A 26096-nucleotide genomic window follows, 5' to 3' on the forward strand; every position below is an offset into this window, starting at 1 on the left:
GGCTCTGTCTCAAAAAAAAAAAAAAAAAAAACCTATAATACCATTTTCTCCTTCCTTCCTCCCTCCCTCCTTTCCTTTCTTCCTTTCTTTCTTTCTTTCCAGACAGTCTCACTTTCTTGCCTCCAGTAGAGTGCCATGGCATCAGAGTTCACAACAACCTCAAACTCTCTGGCTTAAGTGAGTCTGTTGCTGCAGCCTCCCAAGTAGCTGGGACTACAGGCACTTGCCACAACACCTGGCTATTTTTAGAGATGGGGTCTCACTCTTGTTCAGGTTGGTCTCCAACTCATGACCTCAAGTGATCTACCCTTCTTGGCCTCCCCAAGTGCTGGGATTATAGGTGTGAGCCACCTGACTGACTCTAATACCATTTTAAAATGTAAGTGATCCCTGGTAAAATGTAGGCAATCCCTATAAGGGAGGAACCTTCAATTCCCCCTTCAGTTACCCTTTGTGGTAAGCAGAATATGGGTCCCAAAGATGTCACATCATAACTCCCCGAACCTGTGAATATGTTACCTGACAATGGTAAAAGGAAGTCTGTAGATGTGATTAAATTAAGGATTTGAGATGGGAAGATTATTCTGAATTATCTAGATGAGCTAAGGGAATCACATGAGCCCTTAAAAGTGAAAGATGGAGGCACAAGAGAGTCAGGGAGAGATGACTGAGAGGGAGGGTCAGGGAGAGGCAAGCTTGGAAGATGGAGGGAGGGGCTGTAAGCCAAGGAAGGCAGGTTGCTTCTGGAAGCTGGAAAAGACAAAGAAACAAGTTTTCCCGCAGAGCCTGCAGAAAAGAATATATCTCTGCCAACACTCTGATTTTAGCCCAGTGAGATCTGCGTCAGTCTTCAGATCTCCAGAACTGTATAGTAATAAATTTGTGTTCTTTTAAAGCTACCAAGTTTGTGGTGATTGTTAATAGCAGCAACAGAAACCGAACAGACCCTTATCTATGCCCACTGGTTATTTCCAATCATCATGGACTCTAAGTTGAAATGATGGCTTGTTTTGCAAACCCAACTTTAAGACAAGCCATGGGCATCACTGCCAACAGCATGACTCAGAGTAAGTGCCTCCTTCACTGAACTTCTGGAACCAACTATGGGGTACCCATAAGTTCAGTCTGTCCATCTTGGCTCACTCCATACACAGGAGGTGGGGATCTTGATTCCCAAATCAACACTTCTGTCCACACCCTACGCTAAGTAAGCTTCAGGCCAGTGTTTCCAGTATGGATCTCCTGGAGGCACCTCAATCTCAGAGTGCCCCAGACAGGAATCCTCACGTTTACCCTTGCACTTACTTCTCTGGCTATAGGTCTCTTGCCTTCCATTATGGACCTCCCACATACCCAGGAGCACCCAGTGCCCACCTTTTCAGGCACACCCCTTCTCTACCCTTAAAGTTAACCTGTGTCATCTTTCCATTTTACCCTTTTTTTCCACTCTTATCACCCTAACTCAATGTCCCAGGGCTATAAATATGGCATTGGCCTTGGAACTGGTAGCCCCAACTTCAAGCCTTCCCCATCTCATATATCCTCTGCACTACCTTGCAAATTATCCTTCCAAAATAATCTGATCCCATGATACCTCTACTCAAAAACCTTTGAATACTCTCTCCTGCTTATGGAATAATGCCCAAGCCTCGTACTTTTACTGAAAACCATTATCCGTCCTGTAATTATTAATACCTTCCAGCCTTATCTCCCTTCCCATCCCTATGTCCTCACACACCCCAGGAGCCAGCTATGCTGGACCAAGTCCTGTCTTTTTCACCATTTTTAGGTCTTTAGCCTAGAGTGCCCTTCCAAAGTTACAATGTCTGCCAATGAAAGCAAGCCACTACTTAAACCACCTAGTGAGTCACATGTTACTATAGGCTGGGCCTGGTCATCACCCCATTTGTAACTGTATCATTTTCCTGCAGCTTCACAATCACCACATTTACCAGCAAGGAAATGGAGGCTTAGAGACAGACCTACTGTGCTATTTTTAAAACATGATGTATGTCCACATGTTCTTTGATATTCCTCCCTTCGTAAGATGGTGCTTAATTATGCTCCCTTCAAACAGCGTACTTAGTCTAGTAGAATACGGAGGAAATAGAGGCATTTGAATACCATGACTGCGTCATAAAAGGCAGGGTAGCTTCCTTCTTGTGCTTGAATTGAGACTTTCATTCTGAAGGAAGCCAGTCACTGCGTTGTGAGGATAAACAAGCAGCCCAAGGAAAGACCCATATGGGGAAAATCTGAGGCCTCTAGCCAATACCTAGCACCATGGGTATGCCACTTGGAAAGAAGAAGCTCCAGCCGCAGTCAAACCTTCAGATGCCTGCAGATACTGCAGTTCCTAGGACATCTCGACTGAAACCTCATGGCAGACTCTGAACCAGAACCACCCAGCTAAGCTGCTACCAAATTCCTGACCCACAGAAACTGTTAAGATAATAAATATTTATTGTTTCAAGTCACTGAGTTTGGGGGCAATTTTTTACACAGTAATAGATAAATAAAAGATTTGCCCAGGGTCATACAATCAGTAAGTGGTAGAGTGGAGATTTGAGTACTGGTTTGTCCTGAAAACTTACACTCTAACCCCAACCCAATACTGCCTAAAGTCCTACTGTGGTTTAAGTTTGCTTCCTTTAAAAAGCCTTCACAGAGTTTCCCTCTCAAGATGCATTTTACACCAATCAATATATTTATTTATTTTTTGAGACAAATTCTCACTATGTTGCCCCGGGTAGAATGCCATGGCATCACAGCTCACAGCCACCTCCAACTCTTGGGCTTAAGTGATTCTCTTGCTTTAGCCTCTGAGTAGCTGGGACTACAAGTGCCCACCACAACACCTGGCTATTTTTTGGTTGCAGTTGTCATTGTTGTTTAGCAGGCCTGGGCCAAGCTCAAACCTGCCAGCTTCAGTATATGTGGCTAGTGCCCTCCTCACTGAGCTACAGGAGCTGAGCCCAATCTGTATCTTTAAGATCTTTACTCACAATGTCTGTCCATCAAGTTCCTGCCCCAATAATCACCATATTTGCCCAAGACCCACCTCACTACACTGTCAACTGCCTGACTTTACAGTCTCAGCTTTAGTAGTTACATCCTAGTGTTGTTGTAAAGGTGAAATGAGATAATACATCTAAAAGTGCTTACACACTGAGCAGAATAATGGCTCAGTTGTACTATTTATTATTTCCTAGATGCAGCATTTTTTCTGCCCTATGGATAGATGAGCTGGCTATACATTAGAATCACCTGGGAAGCTTAAAAAAAAAAAATACCAATGCCCAGCCTATACCTGAAGATTCTGGTGTAATGGATCTTGAGTGAAGCCAGGTACCAATATTTTTCCAAAGTTCTATAGATGATTCTAAAGTATAACTAGGACAAAAAAAATCACTGAATTAAATCAGGGGTTCTCAACCATGGGGGATTTTGCCTCACCCACCCTTGGGGTCAGTTGCCAGTTTCTGGAGATAGTCTTGATTATCACAACTGTAGGAGGCGCTACTGGCATCCAGAGACGCTGCTGAGCATCCTACAATGCACAGGTCAGCCGCTGACAACAAAAAATGATCTGGTCCTAAATAGTTTGAGGTTGAGAAGACGTGGATCAGACATTTATTGTTTCCCAGCTTCCATCCTCATTCTCCTTAAAAACCGTGGTTCCTACTTGCTTGTCTATTTCTGCTCAAGACCATCGTTGAGAAGAAAACAGCACCTGACTTCTTGCCTCCCAGGACCAAATCTGGGCACAAACAGGCTTGGCCACTGTCCCAGCTGGGCTGGCTCCAGGCCTGCCAGGGAGAGCACGTGGATGGTCTCATGCTTCCGCATTTTCCTTTCGTGTTTTGTTAACATCTGTATTACAGTGCTCAGTACAGAAACTTCAGCTGGTTGTAAACCATACCTCTCTCACTCCAGAGGCTGTTTTTTTCCACAGCACCAAGCTTTGCGCAGTTAAAATGGGTAGTTGCAACAGATGAATTAGATTAGTATCATTTTAATTTTTATCATGCATCTGGGCATCTCTTTAAAGGTAATGGTGTAGAGAATACAAATGCCAGTTAAAGCAAGAGTTCTTGTGCTTCTGTTGATGTAGAATGCAGCTGAAATGATTGTTCCTGCTACTTTACAATATAAGTGAAGTAGCAAATGTCGGATGCCATTTTAAATTAAGAAATTTGTATAATAAATGACTAGGGATTTGAAAGAATTCCCATTTAGGGAAATTCTCTTATTTTTAATATTCTTTTTCATTGGTTATTACAAATAGGAAAATGTTTCATTTTCAACACAAAGCAGCAACTTGGAGAATGATACTAAAAAAAAATCTTAGAAAAATACACGCAAAGCAATAAATTATGGGTCTTCCATTTCATAGTGGATAAAATTAGGCACAGGTTTATAAGCTAAATAACAAACAAGATTTTCCAATATTGCCCTCCTTTCAAAGTGTAGTCTCAAAATTTTTTTAAAAATAAAAACTGATGGCTCAGCACTTGTACCTCAGTGATTAGGGCACCGGCCACATACACTGAGGCTGGCAGGTACCAACCCGGCCCAGGCCTGCAAAAAAAAACAACAATGACAACTGCAACAAAAAAACAGCCAGGCATTGTGGTGGGTAACTATAGTCCCAGCTACTTGGGAGGCTGTGGTAAGAGAATTGCTTAACCCCAAGAGTTTGAGGTTGTTGTGAGCTGTGACACCACAGCACTCTACCGAGGGTGACATAGTGAAACTCTGTCTCAAAAAAAAAAAAAAGCTGATAACATCCAGAGATTTTTAATTCTGAAAATAGAGAAAGTTAGCCAAGAGTCTATTCAACTTGGCATTCTCAAGGAGGGCAGATTTAAGCAAAAGATGTGACATTCGAGAGTTAAATGTCTAACTAAAGGTCAGTCTTCTATTCTGCTTAATATATGACTCTGTAAGTCTCACTTGATTTCCTTGGGACTCTATTTCCTGCCATTGTTCTTGCAAAGAGCAGGCATGGAAACATTTTCAAAATAACAGGCAAAATACATATTATTTTTGCTAAATTGAGCTCTCTTTTCTTCCAGGCATGGCTTGAACATTGTTTGACTGTCATCCTCTAAGTGAGATTTTTCCTGACTACTATATATAAAATTAATATATAATTTTATTATACATTGAGCTCCCTCAATATTCCATATCCTTGTATTCCCCCCACCCTGCCTCCTGCATGCTAGCTAAACTACAGGCATGCGCAACCACACCCAGAAAATTTTTAAATATTTCGTGGAGGTGGGGTTTCACTGTATTGCCAGGGCTGGCCTCAAACTCCTGGCCTCAAGTCATCTTCCCACCTTGGCCTTCCAAAGTGCTGGAATTACAGGCATAAGCCATCATGTCCGCCTCTGCTTTATTTTTCACAGCATTTCCTTATTTACTTATTATCTGGAATATACTACAAATGTAAATATATATAACATACATAGCATCAATTCCATGAAGGCAGGGGTTTAGAGCTACTTTGTTCACTGTTCTATCTTAAGTATTTGGAATGATGTTTGACACATAGTAGTATTCAATAAATATTTCTTGTATGAATGGCTGTATTATGCAAATCTAGAAATGAAATGTACTATAAAGCCATCAGAAGGCATAAATTAGTTGTAATTGAATTAATATGCTACATCTCAAAAGTATGTATTCGGGGGCTTGATGCCAGTAATCCTAGCACTTTGGGAAGTGGATTGCTTGAGGCCAGGAATTTAAGGCCAGCCTGAGCAAAAGCAAGGCCCTTTCTTTACAAAAAATAGAAGAATTGGCCATGTGTGGTAGATCATTTGAGCCTAGGAGTTCGAGGTTGCAGTGAGCTACAGTGATATCACTACGCTTTAACCCAGATAACAGAGCAAGATTCTGTCCCGTTAAAAAAAAGAAGAAGAAGAAGTATGTATTTGGGCTAAATAAAAACAAGTTGCAGAATTATTATTCCTCATCTGCAAAACAGGACTGGTAATAACACTGTTATGAAGAATAAATTAGTTCACTGGTTAAATGCTGAGGACAATGATACAGGTGCTCAGTAAATATTAGCTGCCACCATCGTCATCATCATCAATATTATATAGCATTGACAAAAATAGCTCATATCAAAGAACACTACTGATTTGATATGATAGAAACTAATTTCATATAGTGAAATAACTTTAAGAGCTCTGGAAGGATGCACAGTAGTCTGAATTGATTACCCTCCAAGGTGAAGGGAACCCAGATTAGAAGGGTCTAAGAGAGATTTAACTTTATCTGTCATGTTCTATCTAAAATTATAAATGGGAAATTGAGGCATACACTAAAATTTAATATTTAGAAAATTTAGCTAATAGTTTCTGAGACATAATGACCTTCAGAGAGAGAGAGAAACCATGGGAGAATTGAGAGATAAATTACTTATGATAAGAATTTTTTTTTAGTTTTCTATTTTATTTCTGAAGTACTTCTTGAGTAAATTACTGGTAGGGATAAGATGACCTCAGCCTAGGCTAAAAATAGCCAGAGACAAGAGCCACAAATATAACTGACCCAGAGTCCTAAATAAATCACATGAGTAGATACTCCTAGATTGGAGAAAACTATCACAAGCACTATCTTAAAATTAGTAATAAGTTATTCAGTGCCTGTGTTGTACTTACTGTTTCTCTAGGTACTCCTTCACGAACGGAATGAAGAAGAATTCTGTGAACTCCTCCCCTATCCTCTTTGGATTTTGGCTGGTCATGATGCCATATGTTGGACAAGAAAACAATAAGCAAGATTTCAAGTCAATTGTTGCTGTTCTGCTTACAAATGAACACTACTGAATCCTTAGGGTCACTGAATATTCAAAGACATGAACAACTTACTTGTATAACCACTCGGTCAGAAAATCACAGGCAACGAATTTGGTTCTTTTCCTCTAAAGAGAGAAGAGATAATTAGATTACAGTTTACCCTTAAATAACATGGCTTTGAACTGCACAGGGTCCACTTATTTGTGGATTTTTTCAATGAAAGTTACACTGAGCCCACCTGCCTTTCTGGCCTCCCCTTCTGCCTCTGTCACTCCTAGACCATTGACTCTTCCTTGCCAACTCAGCATGAAGATGAACAGGATGAAGACCTTTATGATTACCTACTTCTACTTAAAGAATAGTAAACCCATTTTCTCTTCCTTTTGATTTTCTTAATAACTTTTTCTTTTCTGTTTTTTTTTTTTTTTTGAGACAGAGATTCACTTTATTGCACTTGGTAGAGTGCCATGGCATCATAGCTCACAGCAACCTCTAACTCTTGGGCCCAAGTGAGTCTCTTGCCTCAGCCTCCAAAGTAGCTGGGACTATAGGAGTAGCTGTGGGCGTCCGCCACAATGTCTGGCTATTTTTAGAGACTAGGTCTCACTCTGGCTCAGGCTGGTCTCAAATCTGTGAGCTCAGGCTATCCACTTGCCTCAGCCTCCCAGAGTGCTAGGATTACAGGTGTGAGCCACTGTACCCTGTCCAACATTTGCTTTTCTATATCTTACTTTATTGTAAGAATACAGTATATTATACAAATAACATACAAAATATGTGTTAATTTACCATCTATATTATTAGTAAGGCTTCCAATTAACACTAGGCTATTATTAGTTAAGTTTTGAGGGAGTCAAAAATTGTATATTAATTTTTTTTTTAGATAGTGTTCCATTCTCTTGCCCAGGCTAGAGTGCAGTGGCATCATCATAGCTCACTGCATCCTCAAACTCCTAGGCTCAAGCAATTCTCCTGCTTCAGCTTCCTGAGTTGCTAAGACTACAGGTACATCATCATGCCCTGATAATTATTCTATTTTTTATAGAGACAAAGTCTTCATATACAGCTCAGGCTGATCTTGAACTCCTGACCTCATCCAAGTGATCCTCCAGCCCCGGCCTCCCAAAGTGCTAGGATTATAGGTGTGAGCTACTGCACCCAGCCTATATGCAGATGTTTGACTGTGTTGGAATTTGGCATAAAGTCAATTATATTAATATATTCTTACTTTGCCCACATGTCTGAGTAGGACAAGGGAAGAGAGGTTAATTGATTGCTTTTGTTACATAAACATGCATGAGTCCTTTATAAGCTTTGCAAGCACAACAACAAACAGTAACTGGGCAATGCAAGGAATTCTGCAGACGTTTCTCCATTCCTCTTTTGATGAGCATATTTTCAGAGAGCAGGGACTAATAAAAGACAGTGCTTGCAGTAGGGGCTTATTACATGCTTTTGGCATTATCTTGGAATGATTATGTTATTTAAATCCAGACCATGATTCTCAGTAACTGTATTGCTTTTCCCCAAGGCCATTCAAATCCTCAGAATAGCAGTGTTTCAGATCTGGGTGCCACCTTCAAATATGGATGCCCAGCACACACATGCCACTGGAGTGTGGCTGAACCTGCTAGCTGTCCAATGTCCACTCTCCATTTCATCCTTACGAACAGAAATCTGATTGCTTCCCAATAACAATCAGCTCAGCCAAAGAACTACATTTCCCAAGCTCCCATATAGCAAGGGACTGCTGTGTGACATAGTTCTGCCATAGGAGATAGAAATAGACATATTCTAGGGATTTCTGAGAAAGTTCTGCTTTCCTGCTTTCTGCCGCCCCTTCTTCCCTGAAGTTTCCTTCCACCTCTTCCATCCTGGGACACAGATGTGAGGGTGGCAGTGGAGCAGCACTTTTCAGCCATGAGGTGCTAAAGATGGTGGAGTGGGTATAGAAGGAGCCTGTGCCTTTGCTGACTTCTTCAAGCCAGTGCACCAGCTTGGCCCTGCCCCACTCTGGACATCTGAACATGTAAGGAGAAAGAAACTCCATATGGTTGATTTATTAACACTGTTCTTGAGTTTTCAAGTTTTCATTACATGTTATCGAATGTAGCCCAGGTGACAGATAGCTGATAAGCCATAAGGCAAAAAACAGTCCTCAGTAAAGTGGGAGAAGATGTGCAGAGCAGGGCAATGGGGTGGTGCACCAGATATCCCGTCTTCTGCTTCCATTTACATTCTCTCCTTGTGACCCAAACAGATTCAAACATCTCCTTGGTGAAAACCATTATGAAAACTGAAAAAAAGAGAATCCTGCCTCTCCTTTTAAGAGAGCAGGGGCTAAACAGTAACTCAGTCTAGAGATGTTGGTTGTCAGTTGGAGGGACCTTTCCCAAGAATGAAGGCAATACAAAGCATTCTGGAAACTCTCTTTGCCTTCCAGAACCACCTTTCTCTACCTACAGTGTGCCCCAGGGAGCGGATGTTATGGTTTATATCAATCAGGCTCCTATGCCCTCTAGCTGGGTCCAGCCTAGCAGGTACCAGCAGGAAGTCAGTGTGATGGAGGAAAAAAGGTGGGTTGTGAGGGACTGAATGAAGTTTGGAGTGATTGCATCACTCCAAACTTCATACCTGGATGTTCTAACCTCCAGTACCTCAGAATGTGATCTTATTTGAAAATAGGATTATTGCAGATATAATTAGGTAAGCCCAGCCACTCCTGAAGGACAAAGCAGCTCCAATGAAAGTGAACACATTTAGGAGTCTACGAGCAGGAAAAAGGAAGATGCTATTGGGTAGGTACCAGTGGCATGTTCCAGATGGCATTACACTAGACCTTGGGCCCAGCTCTGACTGCAGCCTGAAGTTCCTGAGCCTTTCAGGTTCACAAACCAACACAGTGCCCCCCTTCCTTTTCCCCCCAACACAGTCCCTTTTTTGATCAAGCCAGTTTGCACTGGGTTGTTTATTGTTTGCAATGGAAAGAGTTTTAAGCATTATTCTTCTGTTCTCTGACTGGCTAACTCTCATTTATCCAGGAAGACTTTCTGAGCATTCTCACCCTCTTCAGTGTAGGGCAGACTCTCCCCTGTTTTTCCGTGTGCCCCTCTGTCATGGCATCTCAGATTGGCCACATGTCTGTCTTCCTTACTGAATTATAAACTCCATGAAGAAAGGGCACAAGTCTTCCTCTCTTTTTATTCCCAGTGCTTAATTGACTACATTGCATAGAGCAGGTGATTAGTGAACATGGAAAAAATGATTGAATGAATTCACAATTCAGCTCTCAAGTGTCAAAGCAAGAAAGAATGAATGTAGTGTACAAACATTCTGGTATTTAAAAGTAGGAATTGCTAATATAATCCTGGACAAGTTCTCTTTACTTTCTTCCCACAATCATTTAATATAAATTTTTTTCTGTATTTTTTTTACTTTTTTCCTCCCATCACTTTGAAATGGCCAACACACCTGTATAATCCCAGATAAGGTTGAAAAGATTGTTGTGATAGCTGATGTTCAACAAAAAGGAAAGTCTCCTTAGGATTTTTTTTACCGAAAGCTTTATTATGGCTTTTGGTAAATAAAATATACTGATGCCTGAATTGATGGAGGCAATTTGCAGTCTTTTACCTCATTGTTAATAGGCTTTATGAAAAAAAATTAAAACACTGCTGGCCAGGGTAATAACACAGTATGTACTAGACCACGTAATGGGGTCTTTTCATCTGCCTTGCAAGAGTAGGATTCCCTTCAGAAAACCATCTTTGTCCAAAATAAGAAAATACTTGTACAACAATGCTAATATGTAACTAGCATGAATTGCCGTATAATAATTTAAACAATCTGGCAATTGTTAGATGGCAGTGTTTGTCTCTCATCCTACAAAAGATGCATTGTTTCCTTGGCATTTATTGCATCCTTTAGTGGTAAAGATTTCTTCTATGAAGGGAATGCAGATTGACTTACCCCAATAAACAGACTTTAAAAATAGCCAAAGAGCCTGATGTATGAAGGTCATGCAGACATAGTTAATCACTTTTGATGCAAAGAAATAAAATAGAAGAAATTGTGTTTTCCTTCTGTTCTGGGCAAGCGTGGACGTGCTGTGCATACCCAGACAGCCAGAACAGTGAGGATATTGTTCAGCTGTTGTTTAGTTTAAAAATTATCTGCTGAGGAGCTGAAAGAGAGAAAGCAAAGCAAATGAAAAGTTGTGATGAGTGAAGAGATAAGAGAGGAAGGAAGAGAGAAAAATTAAAGCGTGAGATTAAGATAGTATGAGTACCCATGGTTTATACAATGTGGATAAATACACCAGTTAAAGATTGTTAAAGGGTGAAAATGAGCAAATTGGGGAGAGCAGAAGAAATAGTTAAGGGAACCTCAAACAAAGCTTAAAAAATATTGTCTTTTAAATCTAGAATTAAAAAGGAAAAAAACTAAGTGCCAAGAAAAAAGACCTCATCACAAGTCTGCACCTTACTCTGAAATGCATCCCAAAGCCACGGTGCACGGACACAGGGACAGACTGAGGGACTGGTGGGTAGATACGTGATAAAACAGATCAAGCAAAATAGTAATTATAGAATGTAGTGGCAGATATGTGGATATTGGCTCTAAAAGTCTCTCAGGTCTTCTATCTGCTTGAAACATGTTTTACATAATAATAAAATGGGAGGGGGTCACCAGGCACAGTGGCTCACATCTGTTATCCCAATCTTTTGGAAGGCTGAGGCAGGAGGATCACCTGAGGCCAAAAGTTCCAGACCAGCTTGGGCAACATAGACCCGTCTCTACAAAAATTTAAAAAATTAATTAGAAAAAATGCTCATCATCCCTAATCATCAGAGAAATGCAAATAAAAACTACCCTGAGGTAGCACCTAACCCCAGTGAGAATGACCCACATCACAAAGACTAAAAGTTATAGATGCTGGTGTGGATGTGAAGAAAAAGGAATACTTTTACACTACTGGTGGGACTGCAAATTAATACAACCTTTTTGGAAGGAAGTATGGAGAGTCCTCAAAGAACTCAAATTAGACTTCCCATTTGATCTTGCAATCCCATTACTAGGCATCTACTTAGAAGAAAAGAAATCCTTTTATCATAAGGACATTTGCACTAGACTGTTTATCACAGCTCAATTTGCAATTGCCGAACTATGGAAACAACCTATATGCCCATCAACCCAGGAATGGATTAACAAGCTGTGGTATATGTATACCACGGAATACTATTCAGCCATTAAAAAGAGATGGAGACTTGACATCTTTTGTATTAACCTGGATGGAGGTGGAACACATTGTTCTTAATAAAGTATCACAAGAATGGAGAAGCAAGAATCCAGTGTACTCAATTCTAATATGAAGGTAATAGATGAGCTAATATAAGTCAGAGGTAGGGAAACGAGGGAGTACGGAGAGAGGAGGAGGAAGGGGGGTAGGGTTACAGTGTATGGCACACCTCTTGGGGGCCAGACACAATTATAAGAGGTACTTTAACAAATGCAATCAGTGTAACCTAAGAGGTACTTTAACAAATGCAATCAGCGTAACCTAATTCTTTGTACCCTTAATGAATCTCAAACAATAAAAAAAAATTAGGCATGGTGGCACACACCTGTAGTCCTAGTCTTAGCTACTCAGGAGGCTAAGGTAGGAGGATTGCTTAAGCCCAGGAGTTGGAAGCTGCAGTGAGCTCCCATCATGGCATTCCACTCCAGCCTGAGCAACAGAGTGAGAGACTTTCTCTTAGAAAAAAAAAGTAAAATAAAACCAAATAAAAACAAAATACAAATAAATGGAGTGGCAGCCGACAAAGGAGGAGAAAATCATTATAAAAGACCCAGACCACATATAAAGGCAGAAATTAGTAGGGTTTCAATCCAGACAGTATTTTGTGCCAATTTTTATATTGCGTAAACCTATAAGAGACACACTAGAGGACTGAAGACTGGGAAGAAAAACAACCAGAATTTGAAAGCAACTGAATCTGCACTGGGCAACTAACAGAATTCCACCCCAGAAAAGTCAAAAGCACAGGCTGTGATTTCAGTGGACTGAGTGTGGCTGGCTAGGGCATTGTGTTGGTTGAGACTCTTTGAGATTATTGCAAGGGATAGAAATATGCTCAGTTTATTCACAACCCTAGTCCATTTGGGCTTCTATATCAAAAATATCATAAATTGGGTGGCTTAAAACAATAAACATTTCTTTCTCACAGTTGTGGAGACTAGGAAGTCCAGGATAAAGGTGCTAGTAGATTTGGTGTCTGGTTCCTCACAAATCACACCTCCTCACTGTGTTCTTACATGGAGAAAGGGGCAAGGTAGCTAGCTCTCTGGAGCCTAATTATTTTTTTTATGTTTTTATTTTTTGCAGTTTTTGGCTGGGGCTGGGTTTGAACCCGCCACCTCTGGTATATGGAGCTGGCACCCTACTCCTTGAGCCACAGGTGCCGCCCTGGAGCCTCTTTTATAAGAGCACTGATCCCACTCAGAAGGCTCCATCCTCATGACCTAATTGCCTCTCAAAGCCCTGTCCCCCCACATCATCATGCTGAACATTAGGTTTCATGATACGAATTTGGAGGGGACACATTCAGAGCATAGCACCTCTGTTACCAGGTTTTTCCCCCGGTCACATCAGGCTAGATTTTGCTGCAAGAACAACCAAATCTCAGTAGTTTATATCAGCAATAGCTTATTTTTCATTCATGTTATGTGAATGTTTCAATCAGCCACAGCTCTCTGTTTCATGTGGTCTTTACGATGAGACTAAGGCTGACAGAGCTGCTTCTTCTGAAGTGTCACCTCTTAGCACAACCAACAAAAAGAATATGGTGAACTGTGTTTTGACTTTTTAAGCATGTGTTCGAAAGTAACATATGTCAGGTCCATCCATTCCACTGAGCAAAGGAGTCACATGATCCTTCAAAAGAGACCCAGAGTATTTTTGAACAACAATGTATTCTAGCATAGGGAGTGACTGGAAAGGTAGAAGCGGTGGTGAGGAAAATAAGAATCTCTTCAGCCCAGGTGCCCCTAGCTCAGTGGTTAGGGCGTTGGCCATATGCACTGAGGCTGGTGGGTTCAAACCCAGCCGGAGCCTGCTAAACAAACAAACAAACAAAAAATAGCCAGGCATTGTGGTGGGTGCCTGTAGTTCCAGCTACTTAGGGAGGCTGAGGCAAAAGAATCATTTATGCCCAGGAGTTGAAGGTTGCTATGAGCTATGATGCTGCAGCACTCTATAGAGGGTGACAAAGTGAGACCCTGTCTCAATTAAAAAAAAAAATATCTCTGGCTGGTGTTAGAGTGAGGTCTCAGGAGGAACTGCACCACTGTTCATGGCTGCTCAGGGCACAGGAGAGGTCATCTAACAACAGTTCTAGTTCTAGTTCTATGAGGAACTCATCTCCTCGGCGTGGCTTTATTTTATTGCTTGCTCCTTCCTTTTCTGGAGTTCTAATAGAGCCTCTCTTCTCCCTCTCTGTCTTCAAGGCCTGCTATCTAATGGCTTTTAAAGCTTTGTCCTTGTCGCTTGGCATGTCTCTCCTTCTACCTACACTACGGTCCACTGCAGTCTGCCTTTTCTCTTGGTAATCCAACATGCCAACTCCCCAGAAGGGAGAATCTCATGGAAATGATCTGTTAGATGCTCCCAGGACAGATTATTCCTGTTGGGCAGAAAAACCAGACCAGACCACTTCATAGCCATCTAAAAGGGGCTGTCCCAGGGCCTGATACACACTCCTGGTTCAATCCCTTGTAGTCAGGGTGATGTGGACATGGACAGAGTAAGGATGAAGAGCAGCAGTTAAGTACTGTGGACCTGCCATGCACATAGAACAACCTTTCCCACACAGAGATTTTCTACAAAATACTTTGTAGAAGAATTTCCAGACATGACAAATCTAGTCAAAAACTATGACCCCCAGAAACGAGCAACCACTTCGCCTATAAGCAGATGCCAAAATACTTATCATAGCAAACTGCCAACAGGTGTTAACATTTTTTAACCAAGTCAGAATTTCATCAGAGAAAAATAATACTTCTCAACAGAAGTTCAAAATATGTGCTAATAACATTGACTAAGGCTTCCAGCCGCCGCTCCCCACCCAAGCCACATGGTCATTTCTAAAAGTGTTCTTGATGAAAAGGAATAATGCTGAAATAATTCTACCACACCTTTCCTGCCAGAATCTATTTTTTCTACTCCTTAGAATTTTTTTCAAACAAAAGCTGATGGCATTTCTGATTTCTCCTGTCAGTCAAGGCCAGGAAATGGAGTTTCTCCCCTCAGTGACCAGAGACCTTATAGTTTTTAAAAGATATTCAGGTATTTGATTTAAAAAAGGAAAGTAACTTTAATAGATGATTATGACAAGGGCATGGAATGTAAAGAGAAAAAGAAGGGTTGTTTTACTGAATTATTCATAGTACCAAATTTCAGTGTCATGAGATCATCAAAGGACCTGTCAGGAGTTAGAAATAGTTTCCTGATACCAACTGTGGTTTACAATATTCTTCATTGTAATGGAATTTGATGAGCACCCAAAAGTTGAATGGGAAAATTTTATGTCACATGGGATAGGATAGGAGAGGTAGTCTCATAACCTCTCCCCAGATTCCACCTTTTTTTAAAAAAAAATAAACCAATAGATCACTGGGTGAGGTGACTCACACCCATAATCCCAACACTGTGGGAGGCTGAGGAGGGAGAATTGCTTGAGCTCAAGAGTTCGAGATTTGCCTGAGAGTGAGACCCTGACTCATAAAAAAAAATGAAAAACCCAGAGGTTTGGAGGCTGATGCAGCAGGATGCCACAGTCTGAGGTTGCAGTGAGCTATGACACCATTGCACTCTGCTCAGGGCATAGGGTGGGACTCAGTCTCAACAACAACAACAACAACAACAACAACAAAAATAAAAGCAAAAAAATAAAAAATAAGCAAGGAAATAAAAATAAATCAACAGGTCAAAGAAAGGCTGCACATTTAATCTATCTTTAAAGCTGAGATGGAATTTTTTTTAGCCATCATTTTACTCATACACAAAATTCCTCATTTCTTTCTGCATTAAGCATGGTGCCCATTCAGTATTCAACAGACATTTACTGAGGATCTCTTATGTGCCACGCCCTGTGCTAAACACCAGAGATAAAGAAAATGAGCCCCAGTGTGATTATTAATTCAATCACATGGTCCTAGTGTGATTATTAATTCAACATCCAGCAACCATCACTCCCCCAATTCCTGATCTGGGTAGTAACCTGTGAAGGTTGCAGGTAATTAACTCCAGCTCCAGCTCCAGGTGTGAACTCTGATAAGGCAGGCAAGATAATTCCACTTTAAGTAAGGTAGTCTACACCCAGACTTGAGCCAATCGGGTCCACATTTATCCTGATCAAAGAGACTCATTGATTGAGTCAGGAATAGGCGCGGGACCCATTTCAGAGTGAGGACGTGTGAGAGGAGACGAGCTGGGGCTTCTGGGAAGAAATGGCCTTAGCTTTTCTGAAACAGTTTGCACATTTTCCACCTGTTTGAGGTCGTAGACGGATGCAAAGCCTAGGCCTGTGGTGGTGGCTATTTGAGAGACAGAAGAGCACCTCCTCCATTATGGCAGCGAGCCCCTGAATCAGACCAATCACGAAGCCTTCCCTCTCTGTCTCGGAACCTTCTAGTCTCCTGAGTCAGTAAGTCCCACTTAATGTTGAAGCTCGTTTTCTATCAGCTGCAACATATTAAGAACTAGTGTCCCTTCCACCTTCGTTTGGTAACAGCACTCTAGTTTCTTCTGGGAATCCACCCTTTCCCAACTCTAAACTATGTGCTTTGGGTGGACTTCCTTCCTTTGCTTAACAAGGCACTAAATGCCCCGAGTTCTAAGGACTTACTCTAAAGTAGGTAACTGGTGTGAGTTGGCTGGATTAGAAACTCTGGGTAAGATCTCTCTTCCTACTGCACTTGAGCCTTACTGGGGTACTTAGACTGGTGCCACAGGGGAGGGCCCCCCTGAGGGTGAAGCCAATACACACAAAACAGAATCATGGAGAGAGAACAACTGGTAAAGGCATCATCTGGCCACCAAATTAAACTGTGCTAAAAGAACTCCCTGTGGGCCTCTCACGTGCATTTTAAAAAAGGGAAAAAAATTATTGTGATAGTTAAGTCACTTTGAACAGGGTTTTCTGTCACGTTTAGGACCTTCCCTCAAAGAGTTAACACCAGCAAAAGTGAGCTTATCTCTGCATACTTCACACTTCCCAGTTGAAACAAACTGGATGAGTCTGCACTACTTTTTACTGCTAAAGATATAAACCTTTCTATCAAAAATTGCTTACAGTAAAAATCATTATCTTGACTCTGATTGCCCAAAATATTTTCTGAGAAGCATCGGAAAGAATTTTCAAGTGGAGTTTACAACACAGCCACTGAGACAGCTGTTTAATATAGCAGTTCAATTAAATTCTAATTAAGTTCTGATCTCTTGTGTTCCAATTAAGCTAATCCAAAGGCATGGCTGAATGTCAAGGAATTGCTTAAGAACATCAGCCTAACTGTAATGTTTAATTTTTATGATGATATTTATCTCTCAAAGTTAATTTGTTCCAGTGGAATAAAACCAGTGCGTGGTAGAACAGAATGGCATTGTGGCCTTTTAACCAACCTGTCTAAGGAGAATGCTGAAGTTTTTTAACAATTACAGTTAATGTTTTGCTTTAGAACCTTTTTCCCTTTCCAACTCATATAGAATCTGGCCAACCCAGGGAGACCAGGAAAGGCAGCTATCACTATGTTAGAAAGATGACCAGCAAGGTCAGCGTTAATGCACGTTCAGTAAGGAGAAGGCAAGTCTTTCTAAAAACCCTACTCCCACAAAAACTCCTGTTTCAGGACCAAAATTATTTGCAAACCCAGCTTCACAGTCATGCCTCCAAGAAACCAATGAGTCTGGAGAATTTCCTTCAAAGCCTGCTTTCTGTTTGAAGAAGGCAAGACCTCTGTAAATGGAAGAAGCTTCTAGCAAAAGCTCTGATGATAAGTCTGTCCTGATCCTTCTCACTATCCCTGCCTGACACTCAATTTATCCTTTCTCTCACTGTCAATCCGGACCATCTCTTCTCCCTCTTGTTTTTCACTTGCTCACATTTGCCTCTCTCCTTCAAGCAGAAGGAGAGAGTAACAGTGGCTACCACTTACCGAGCTTAACACACACCATCTTATTCAATCCCCCAACAGCCCTGGAAGGTAAGTACTATGATTATCTCCCTCACAACTTAACAGATAAAAAAATACCGAGAATTGCAGAGTTTAAGGAACCTTCCTAGGAGTCTGGCGCTAGCTGCCCAGCACCCTGCCTTTCCACACTGAAGCTGGCCTCCAGGTTTCTGAGACCACCGCCCCCCATTCAACGCCCCCATACGGCCAGTCTCAGCCCACCTCTTCCTTGCAGACTCTTCATTTTCAGTCTTTCATTCCAAGTCTAAGGAACTCTGTTTCCAATTTAATCTCGTCCTTATTTTATTACTACATTTCACTGTAGCTGTGTGCCAGGCACTGTGCTGAGGGGTTCAGTGCAGTAGTCCCCAGCCTTTTTGGCACCAGTGACCAATTTCATAGAACGAATGGGTCTTGGGGCTTAAGAGAGTGGAGATTAGATTCCCATAAAGAGCATGTAACCTGGATCCCTAGAATGCATAGCTTATAGTAGGGTTCAGACTCCTATAAGTCTAATGCTGCAATGATGTGACAGGAGGCGGAGCTCAGGCAGCGATATAAGCAATGGGTAACAGCTGTAAATAGAGCTGAAGCTTTGCTTGCTCACTGCCACATACCTCCTGCTAAGCCTGGTTCCTAATAGGCCATGGACGAGTTTCAGTACCAGTCTGCATCCCCAAAGCTGGGCCTACAGCTTTAATGCATTATCTTATTAAACTCTTACAAACCCCCTATATGAAGCAATTACTGTTATTGTTTCCATTTTACAGAGGAAGAAAGTGAGGCTTAGAAAGATAAAGATTACAAGGTCACAGTGTTTGCAAGATGCAAGTTCACATATCTAGAAGAAGGTAGAAGAAGGTTCTACACTCAGGTAATAATAGCTCCAAATTCTATGCTTAATCATTAAGCTTCCTTTACACCAGGGGTCTTCAAACTTTTTTGACAGGGGGCCAGTTCACTGTCCCTCAGACCGTTGGAGGGTGGGACTGCGGGCCCTAGGACAAGTCAGCTACTAAGCAGGACAGGCAGCAGTGGCAAAAACACCCGGCGGGCCAGATAAATGTCCTAGGCGGGCCGCATATGGCCCGTGGGCTGTAGTTTGAGGATGCCTGCCACTGTACTGCCTCCTTCATAACGGCTACTACTACAAAAATCTGGACAGTTCCAGGGGATAACATTCCTTTTTCAGATTCTCTGTTTTCCAAGCATAACACTAATAAGGTTAACAAGAGTTAACATATACTGAGTGTTTTCTATGTGCCAGGCACTCTTTTAAATTTTAACTCATTTATCCTCAGAACAACTACATATTGCCACTGGGTACTACATATTATTCTCATTTTACCGATTAGGAAATGCCAGCACAGAGAGGCTAATAAGAATTTGAACGCAGGGTAGCGCCTATAGCTCAGTGTGTAGGGCACCAGCCACATGCACTGAGGCTGGGGATTTCAAACCCGGCCTGGACCTGCTAAACAATGACAACTGCAACAACAACAAAAATAGCCAGGTGTTTGTGGTGGGTGCCTGTTGTCCCAGCTACTTGTGAGGCCAAGGCAAGAGAATTGCTTGAGCCCAAGAGTTTGAGGTTGCTGTGAGCCGTGACTCCATGGCACTCTGTCAAGTGAAACATGATGAGACTCTGTCTCAAAATAATAATAATAGTAATTTGAACCCAGATATTGGGACTCCAAATCTAGCCCCTTCACCCTTAGCTCATTTAAACCCCTCAATAATCTTACATATAGTTTACAAATGAGGAGAGGAGAGTTTCAGACAAGTAACTTCCTTGAAGTTACCAGGCTGGAGCCAGAAGTCAAATTTGCCAGCTGTTGCCCCGTCTGTATTATTTCTAATGCAGTATATGGGGCAAGTTGCAAAAAGGGCCACCATCCTCCAACCCTTCCTGCATCCACACCCTTTGCAATTTGAACTTTATTGCTCTTCCCATCAAGAAGTAGAATCTATAAAAATGAATGAAATCATGTCTTTTGCAGCAACAGAGATGGAAGTGGAGGTCATTACTGTAAGTGAAACAAGCCAGGCACAGAAAGTCAAATATGGCATGTTCTCACTCATAAGTCGGTGCTAAAAAATGTGTACACATGGATATAGTGAGTGGAATGACTGACAATGGAAACCCAGATGTGTGAGGAGGGGGTACAAGAGGTGTGGATGGTGAGAAATTACTTAATTCAAGTAATGGGTAATGATTTGACCACTATAAAATTTATCATAGAACAAAATTGTACTTGGACCCTATATATTTATACAAATTTTATTTATTTTTTTACATTTATACAAATGTTTTTTGTTTTTTGAGACAGAGCCTCAAGCTGTCCCCCTGGGTAGAGTGCCGTGGCACAGCTCACAGCAACCTCCAACTCCTGGACTCAAGCGAGTCTCCTACCTCCGCCTCCCAAGTTGCTGGGACCACAGGTGCCCACCACAACACCTGGCCATTTTTTTGGGTTGCAGCCGTCATTGTTTGGCAGGTCCAGGCTGGATTCGAACTCGCCACCTTAGGTGTATGTGGCTGGCGCCTTAGCCACTTGAGCAACAGGTGCCAAGCCATTTATACAAATTTTAAAAAAGAATTGGAATTGATTTCCTATCCCCTTGGATATGGGCTGGCTTGTGACTTGCTTTGGCCAAGTAATACGTGAAAGTGACACTAGGTTGTGAAAGTGACTCAGGTTCAAGAGACCTTGAGGGTGTCCATTAGAATCCTAGCAACCTTGTGATGGTTGTGTTACTTGGTTCAATGTAAACATTTCACATTGTATATCGAAGCAGTACCCTGAACCCCATAAATGCATCAATGTACAAAGTTATGATTTAATAAAAAATAATTAATTATAGAAGAAAAATTAAAAAGGATTTGAAGAGAGGGAAGAAAAAGAAAAAAAGAATCCTAGCAACCCAGTCTGGCTGCCATATGGACAACCTAGGGTTAAGATGATGGAGGATGAGAGATCAAGTGCAATAGAGGTGATTCATCTCAGCTGAGCCACCCTAGACCAGTCAGCATCCAGTCTACCTGGAGCTGACTACAGATAGTTGAATGAACCCAGCCAAGGCAAGAAGAACCTTTTAGCCAACACCAGCTCAAACTGCCGACTTGCAGAATAGTGAGCTAAACAAATGGTTGCAATTTTAAGCCACTAACTTTTGAGGTAGTTTGTTATGCAGCAAAAAGTTAACTGGCGCAGTATATAATAACTGAAATGCAATTTATGACCAAATGATAATGTTCCCCCTTTTTGGCAGTTAGTCAAGACTGCTACCACAGCCATCTGGCATAAGGCCATGCTTCTGAAATCAAGAGGACAAAGCTTCAGGCCACAGAAGGAAAATCCTGCCACAAAGCCACTGCCCTTTATTTTGTAAAAGAACCATGGGGTCACTCTCAGGTCAGGGTCTGTTGACTTTCTTTTTAAAGCCTTGTTCTTTGAGGATGACTTTGATTTTTAGAAAAACAAAAGCAACTCCCAGCCAAGTTTGGGAAATGAAGTGATCAATGATCTTTTGTTAAAGAGAAAAAAGAAAAGAAGCATGACTGTAAAGTTATAATAAGATTTTCTTGCATGGCTTACAAACTGGATCTGACAGCAATTCCAAGAGTCACAGTGGGAGATACTTTCAGCACCCACTGCCTCGTCGTCACCAGGAGACATAAGTAGGAAAGAATGTCAGTCTTTGGAGTCCAAACCCTGGCTCTTCCTCTTAGCAGCCATATGAAACCTGGGTGTCTCTGTGGGCCTAAGTTTCCTCAGTTACAAAATGGAGAAGATTAAACCACCCATGCACAGGATTACTGTAATGATTAAATAAGACTGCAATGTGAAATGATGCTTGGCATATAAAAAATATTTGACAATAATTGTCATTTAAAAGTGGTCACCATTAGTTGGGAAAGGTTAGCCTTCCAGCACTCACTTAGGATAACTGGTAATGGTACAGCATTACACAACAGCCCCCACTAGCAGCCACGTTTCATATTTAAGTGCTACATTCTAAAATGAGAAATTGGGTTCTGCTATCTGGACTTATTTAAATGTCACAACATCCAACTAAACATAATAAGGTCAGGTTAAAAACCCAATTTCCTCTACTCCTAGCTCTCTATCCCAGAGAAATGAAAATGTATGTCCATAAAAAAAGTTGCATGCAAATGTTCACAGCGGCATTATTTATAATAGCAAAAAGTAGAAACAACCCCAAACAAAACATAGCATCTTCCTACACTGGAATATTGTCTGGTAACAAAAATTAAGTACTAATATCTCCTACAACATCAAATCTCAGAAGTATGGTACTAAGTAAATAAACCAGATGGAAATCACATATATTGTAAGATTCTATTTATAGGAAATGTTCAGAATAGATAAATCTATAGACAGAAAATAGATCAGTGGTTATCTGGGACTGAAAGTGGGAATGGAGAATGACTAAAATGGGCATGAGAGATTTTGGAGGTGTGGGGTGATGGAAATGTTCCAAAATTAGACTGATGTGAAGGTTATACAATTCTGTAAATTTGCTAGACTTAGAGTAGCACCCGTAGCTCAGTGGGTAGGGCACTGGCCACATATACCGAGGTAGCTGGCCTGGGCCAGCTAAATAACAATAACAACTGCAACAAAAAAATAGCTAGACATTGTGGTGGGCGCCTATAGTCTCAGCTACTTGGAAAGCTGAGGCAAGAGAATGGCTTGAGCCCAAGAGTTTGAGGTTGCTGTGAGCTGTTATGTCACAGCACAAGCACTCTATCCAGGGTGACAGCTTGAGATTCTTTTCTCTCAAAAAGAAAAACAATTGCTTGACTTAAAATGAGTAGATTTCTTAAATCTCTTTTAAAAATATGGTAAAATACACATGTAATTTACCATCTTAACTATTTTTTAATGTATAGTTTGGTAGTGGTAAGTACATTGACACTGTTATGCAACCAACTTCTAGAATTCTTTTCATCTTGCAAAACTGAAACTCCTTGCCCATTCAACAACAACTCATTTTCCTCTCCTCCCAGCCCCTGGCAACAACCAATCTACTTTACATCTCTGTGAATGTGACTTCAATGTGACTACTATAGGTACCTCATATAAGTAGAGTCATATACTGTTTGTCTTTTCATGACTGGCTTATTTTACTTTGCATAATGTCCTCAAGGTTCATCCATCTTAGCATGTGTCAAGGTCTCCTTCCTTCTTAAGGTCAAATACTATTCCACTCTGTGTGCCCACATTCTGTTTCTCCATTCATCTATCTATACACACTGGGATATAATGAGTAGATTTAATGATATGTAAATTATACTTCAATAAAGCTGTTATAAAGACGTTTTATTTATACATCTTCCTGTTGATAGACTTTTAAGGTTACTTCCACTTTTTAATATTTTAAACAACGTAGCATTTAATGTCCCTTCTTCAGGGCAAAAGTTTTCTAGCCATGGTACAGATTTAGTAGTGAAATCTAGGTTATAGAGTATGTGTATTTTCAATTTTACTAGGTTCTGACAAATTTTTCCTTTTATACACTAGGGTGTGAAAGTTCCCTTCTCCACAGCTTCATCCATTCCTTATGTTGTCAAACTTTTACACCTTTGCCAATCTGTGAGCAATCTTGATATTACTGAGGTTAAGCATCTGATTTGCTTTCAGCTCTCTAGGTCTCCCCTTTCATGAACTTCCTGATCATTTGTCTAGTTTTCTATTGCGTTGTTCTCTTTTTTTCATATTGATTTGTAGGAATTCCTTAGAGTCTGGATACTAACCTGTTATATATGCTCCACATATGTAGAACAGATAGATTAGTAGATGAGTCTAGCCAATTAAAGGCAGTGGTCAAATAGGAGATGCAAAATGCCTGGACTAGGAGGTTTACAGGGATTATGGGCAGCATGAGATCAGGGCCTCTGTGATATTCTGCAAATATCACTGTTGCTATTCTGCAAATGCTTACAATAGTACATAATAATAATAATAAGGACCAGCACAGTGGCTCAGGCCTGTAATCCTTGCACCCTGGGAGGCTGAGGTGGGAGGATCACTTGGGTTCAGGAGTTCTAGACAAGCCTGAGCAAGAGCAAGACCCTGTCTCTATTAAAAATAGAAAAACTAGTCAGGTGTTGTAGCTGGCACCGATAGTCCCAGCTACTGTGGAGGCTGAAGCAGGAGGATCACTTGAACCCAAAAGTTTGAGGTTGCTGTGAGCTAGGCTGACACCATGGCACTCTACCCTGAGCAACAGAACAAAGAACAAAAACAATAATCGTAATAGTGAGTTTATGGAGAACTCAACATGTGCCATATGCCGGGTGTACTGCTAAGCAACTCCTCACATGATTTAGCCTGGTGATCAGAACAAGCCAGCAAGGTAGATGTTAATATTATTGTGCCCCTTTCATGTATGAGAAAACTGAGGCCCAGTTTTCCACATCCAAAGGCCAGGTGAACCACATCAGCATCTGGACCCAGGGTGATGGAATGCAGTCTGATGGGGAAAGTAGAGGGAGAGAACCCAGGAGCCAGCAGGACGTGGCTAACAAGCTTTCAAACAGCCTGGAGATGTGGCCAGGTGGACTCTAGCCATCCCCATTTGGCTTAAGAGGCTACTTCCTGGAGTTAAGAGCTGAGGCTTAGACTTCTCAACCTGTAGAACTGTTAGAAATAAACTTCTGGGCTCGGCGCCTGTGGCTCAACTGGGTAAGGCGCCAGCCACATACACCTAAGGTGGCGGGTTCGAATCCAGCCCGGACCCGCCAAACAACAATGACGGCTGCAACCAAAAAATAGCCGGGTGTTGTGGCAGGCGCCTGTGGTCCCAGCTACTTGGGAGGCAGAGGCAGGAGACTCGCTTGAGCCCAGGAGTTGGAGGTTGCTGTGAGCTGTGAAGCCACAGGCACTCTACCTAGGAGGATAGCTTGAGGCTCTGTCTCAAAAAAAAAAAAGAAAGAAAGAAACTTCTGGCTGGGTGAGGTGGCTCATGCCTATAATCCTAGCACTCTGGGAGGCCAAGGAGGGTGGATTCAGGAGTTCAAGACTAGCCTGAGCTAGAGCAAGACCTTGTCTCTAAAAATAGCTGGGTGTTGTAGCAAACGCCTGTACTCCCAGCTACTTGGGAGGTTGAGGCAAGAGAATCACTTAAGCCCAAGAGTTTGAGGTTGCTGTGAGCCATAATGCCACCACACTCTACTGAGGGCAACAAAGTGAGACTCTGTCTCAAAAGAAAAAAGACTCTGTTGTTTAATAAGCTACCCAGTTGATGGTACTTTGTTATGTAGCAACCCTAACAGATAAGACACTATGTGAGATGTGTTAATTAGTTTGACTGTGGTAATCATTTCACAAGGCATAGGCATGTCATATCATCTGGTTGTAGCCCTTTAATTATATATAATTTTATTTGACAATTTCACCTCAACAAAGCTACAGGAAAAAAGGTACCTCACAAATGGTAGTAGCTGAGTTCCCAAAAGTGTATCCTGGGTGGGCTTCTTGTTGTCTTGGCGGACCTGAGGCAGGGTGGACAGATAGCTAAGAATGGCAGGCCAGGAGCTCATAGAAGTCAAGAACACAAAACAGAGGTTACTAGCTGGGGAAATGTAGCTCACAGATGTGTTCTGGTTGGCATGCTGCATTTAATTTTTTAAAGTTAATTATGAACAGTTAAAAATTTAGACTGTCAGGTGCTGTGGTAGGCACCTGTAGTTCCAGCTCCTCAGGAGGCTGAGGCAGGAGAAGCCCCAAGCCCAGGAGTTTGAGAACAGCCTGGGCAACATAGGTAGATCCTGATTCAAAGAAGAAAAAAGTGAGATAGTTCATGATAAAATCTAGAGGCTTGAATTGAGTCCCAAAGAGAGGGACTTTACCGAGAAAACGCAAGCAGTGTAACCTGGCTCTTTGTACCCTCTCTGATTCCTCAATAGCAAAAACCAGAAAAACAGAGAAAAAGAAAACCCCAAAGATGTGGCCATCCTGAGAGCAGTCTCCTGATGGTGACAATCAGCAGGAACTGAGAAGCACAGCAGCTGCCTCCTCAGAC

General features: G+C 41.6%; 1 protein-coding gene across 1 annotated transcript in view; it reads right to left on the reverse strand.

Annotated features, from left to right (window-relative positions):
- IQCK (IQ motif containing K) overlaps positions 1 to 26096 on the reverse strand; it is a 140526-nt gene that overhangs the window by 89382 nt on the left and 25048 nt on the right. Inside the window, exons 5-6 of the mRNA XM_012805671.2 lie at positions 6888 to 6940; positions 6678 to 6755 (exon numbers count right to left, since the gene is read on the reverse strand). Coding sequence (XP_012661125.1) covers positions 6678 to 6755; positions 6888 to 6940 — 131 coding nt within the window. The remainder of the gene's footprint in view (positions 1 to 6677; positions 6756 to 6887; positions 6941 to 26096) is intronic.

This window comes from Otolemur garnettii, unplaced genomic scaffold, assembly GCF_000181295.1.
Source record: "Otolemur garnettii isolate 467f Iridium unplaced genomic scaffold, OtoGar3 scaffold00044, whole genome shotgun sequence".
Taxonomy (NCBI): Eukaryota; Metazoa; Chordata; class Mammalia; order Primates; family Galagidae; genus Otolemur; species Otolemur garnettii.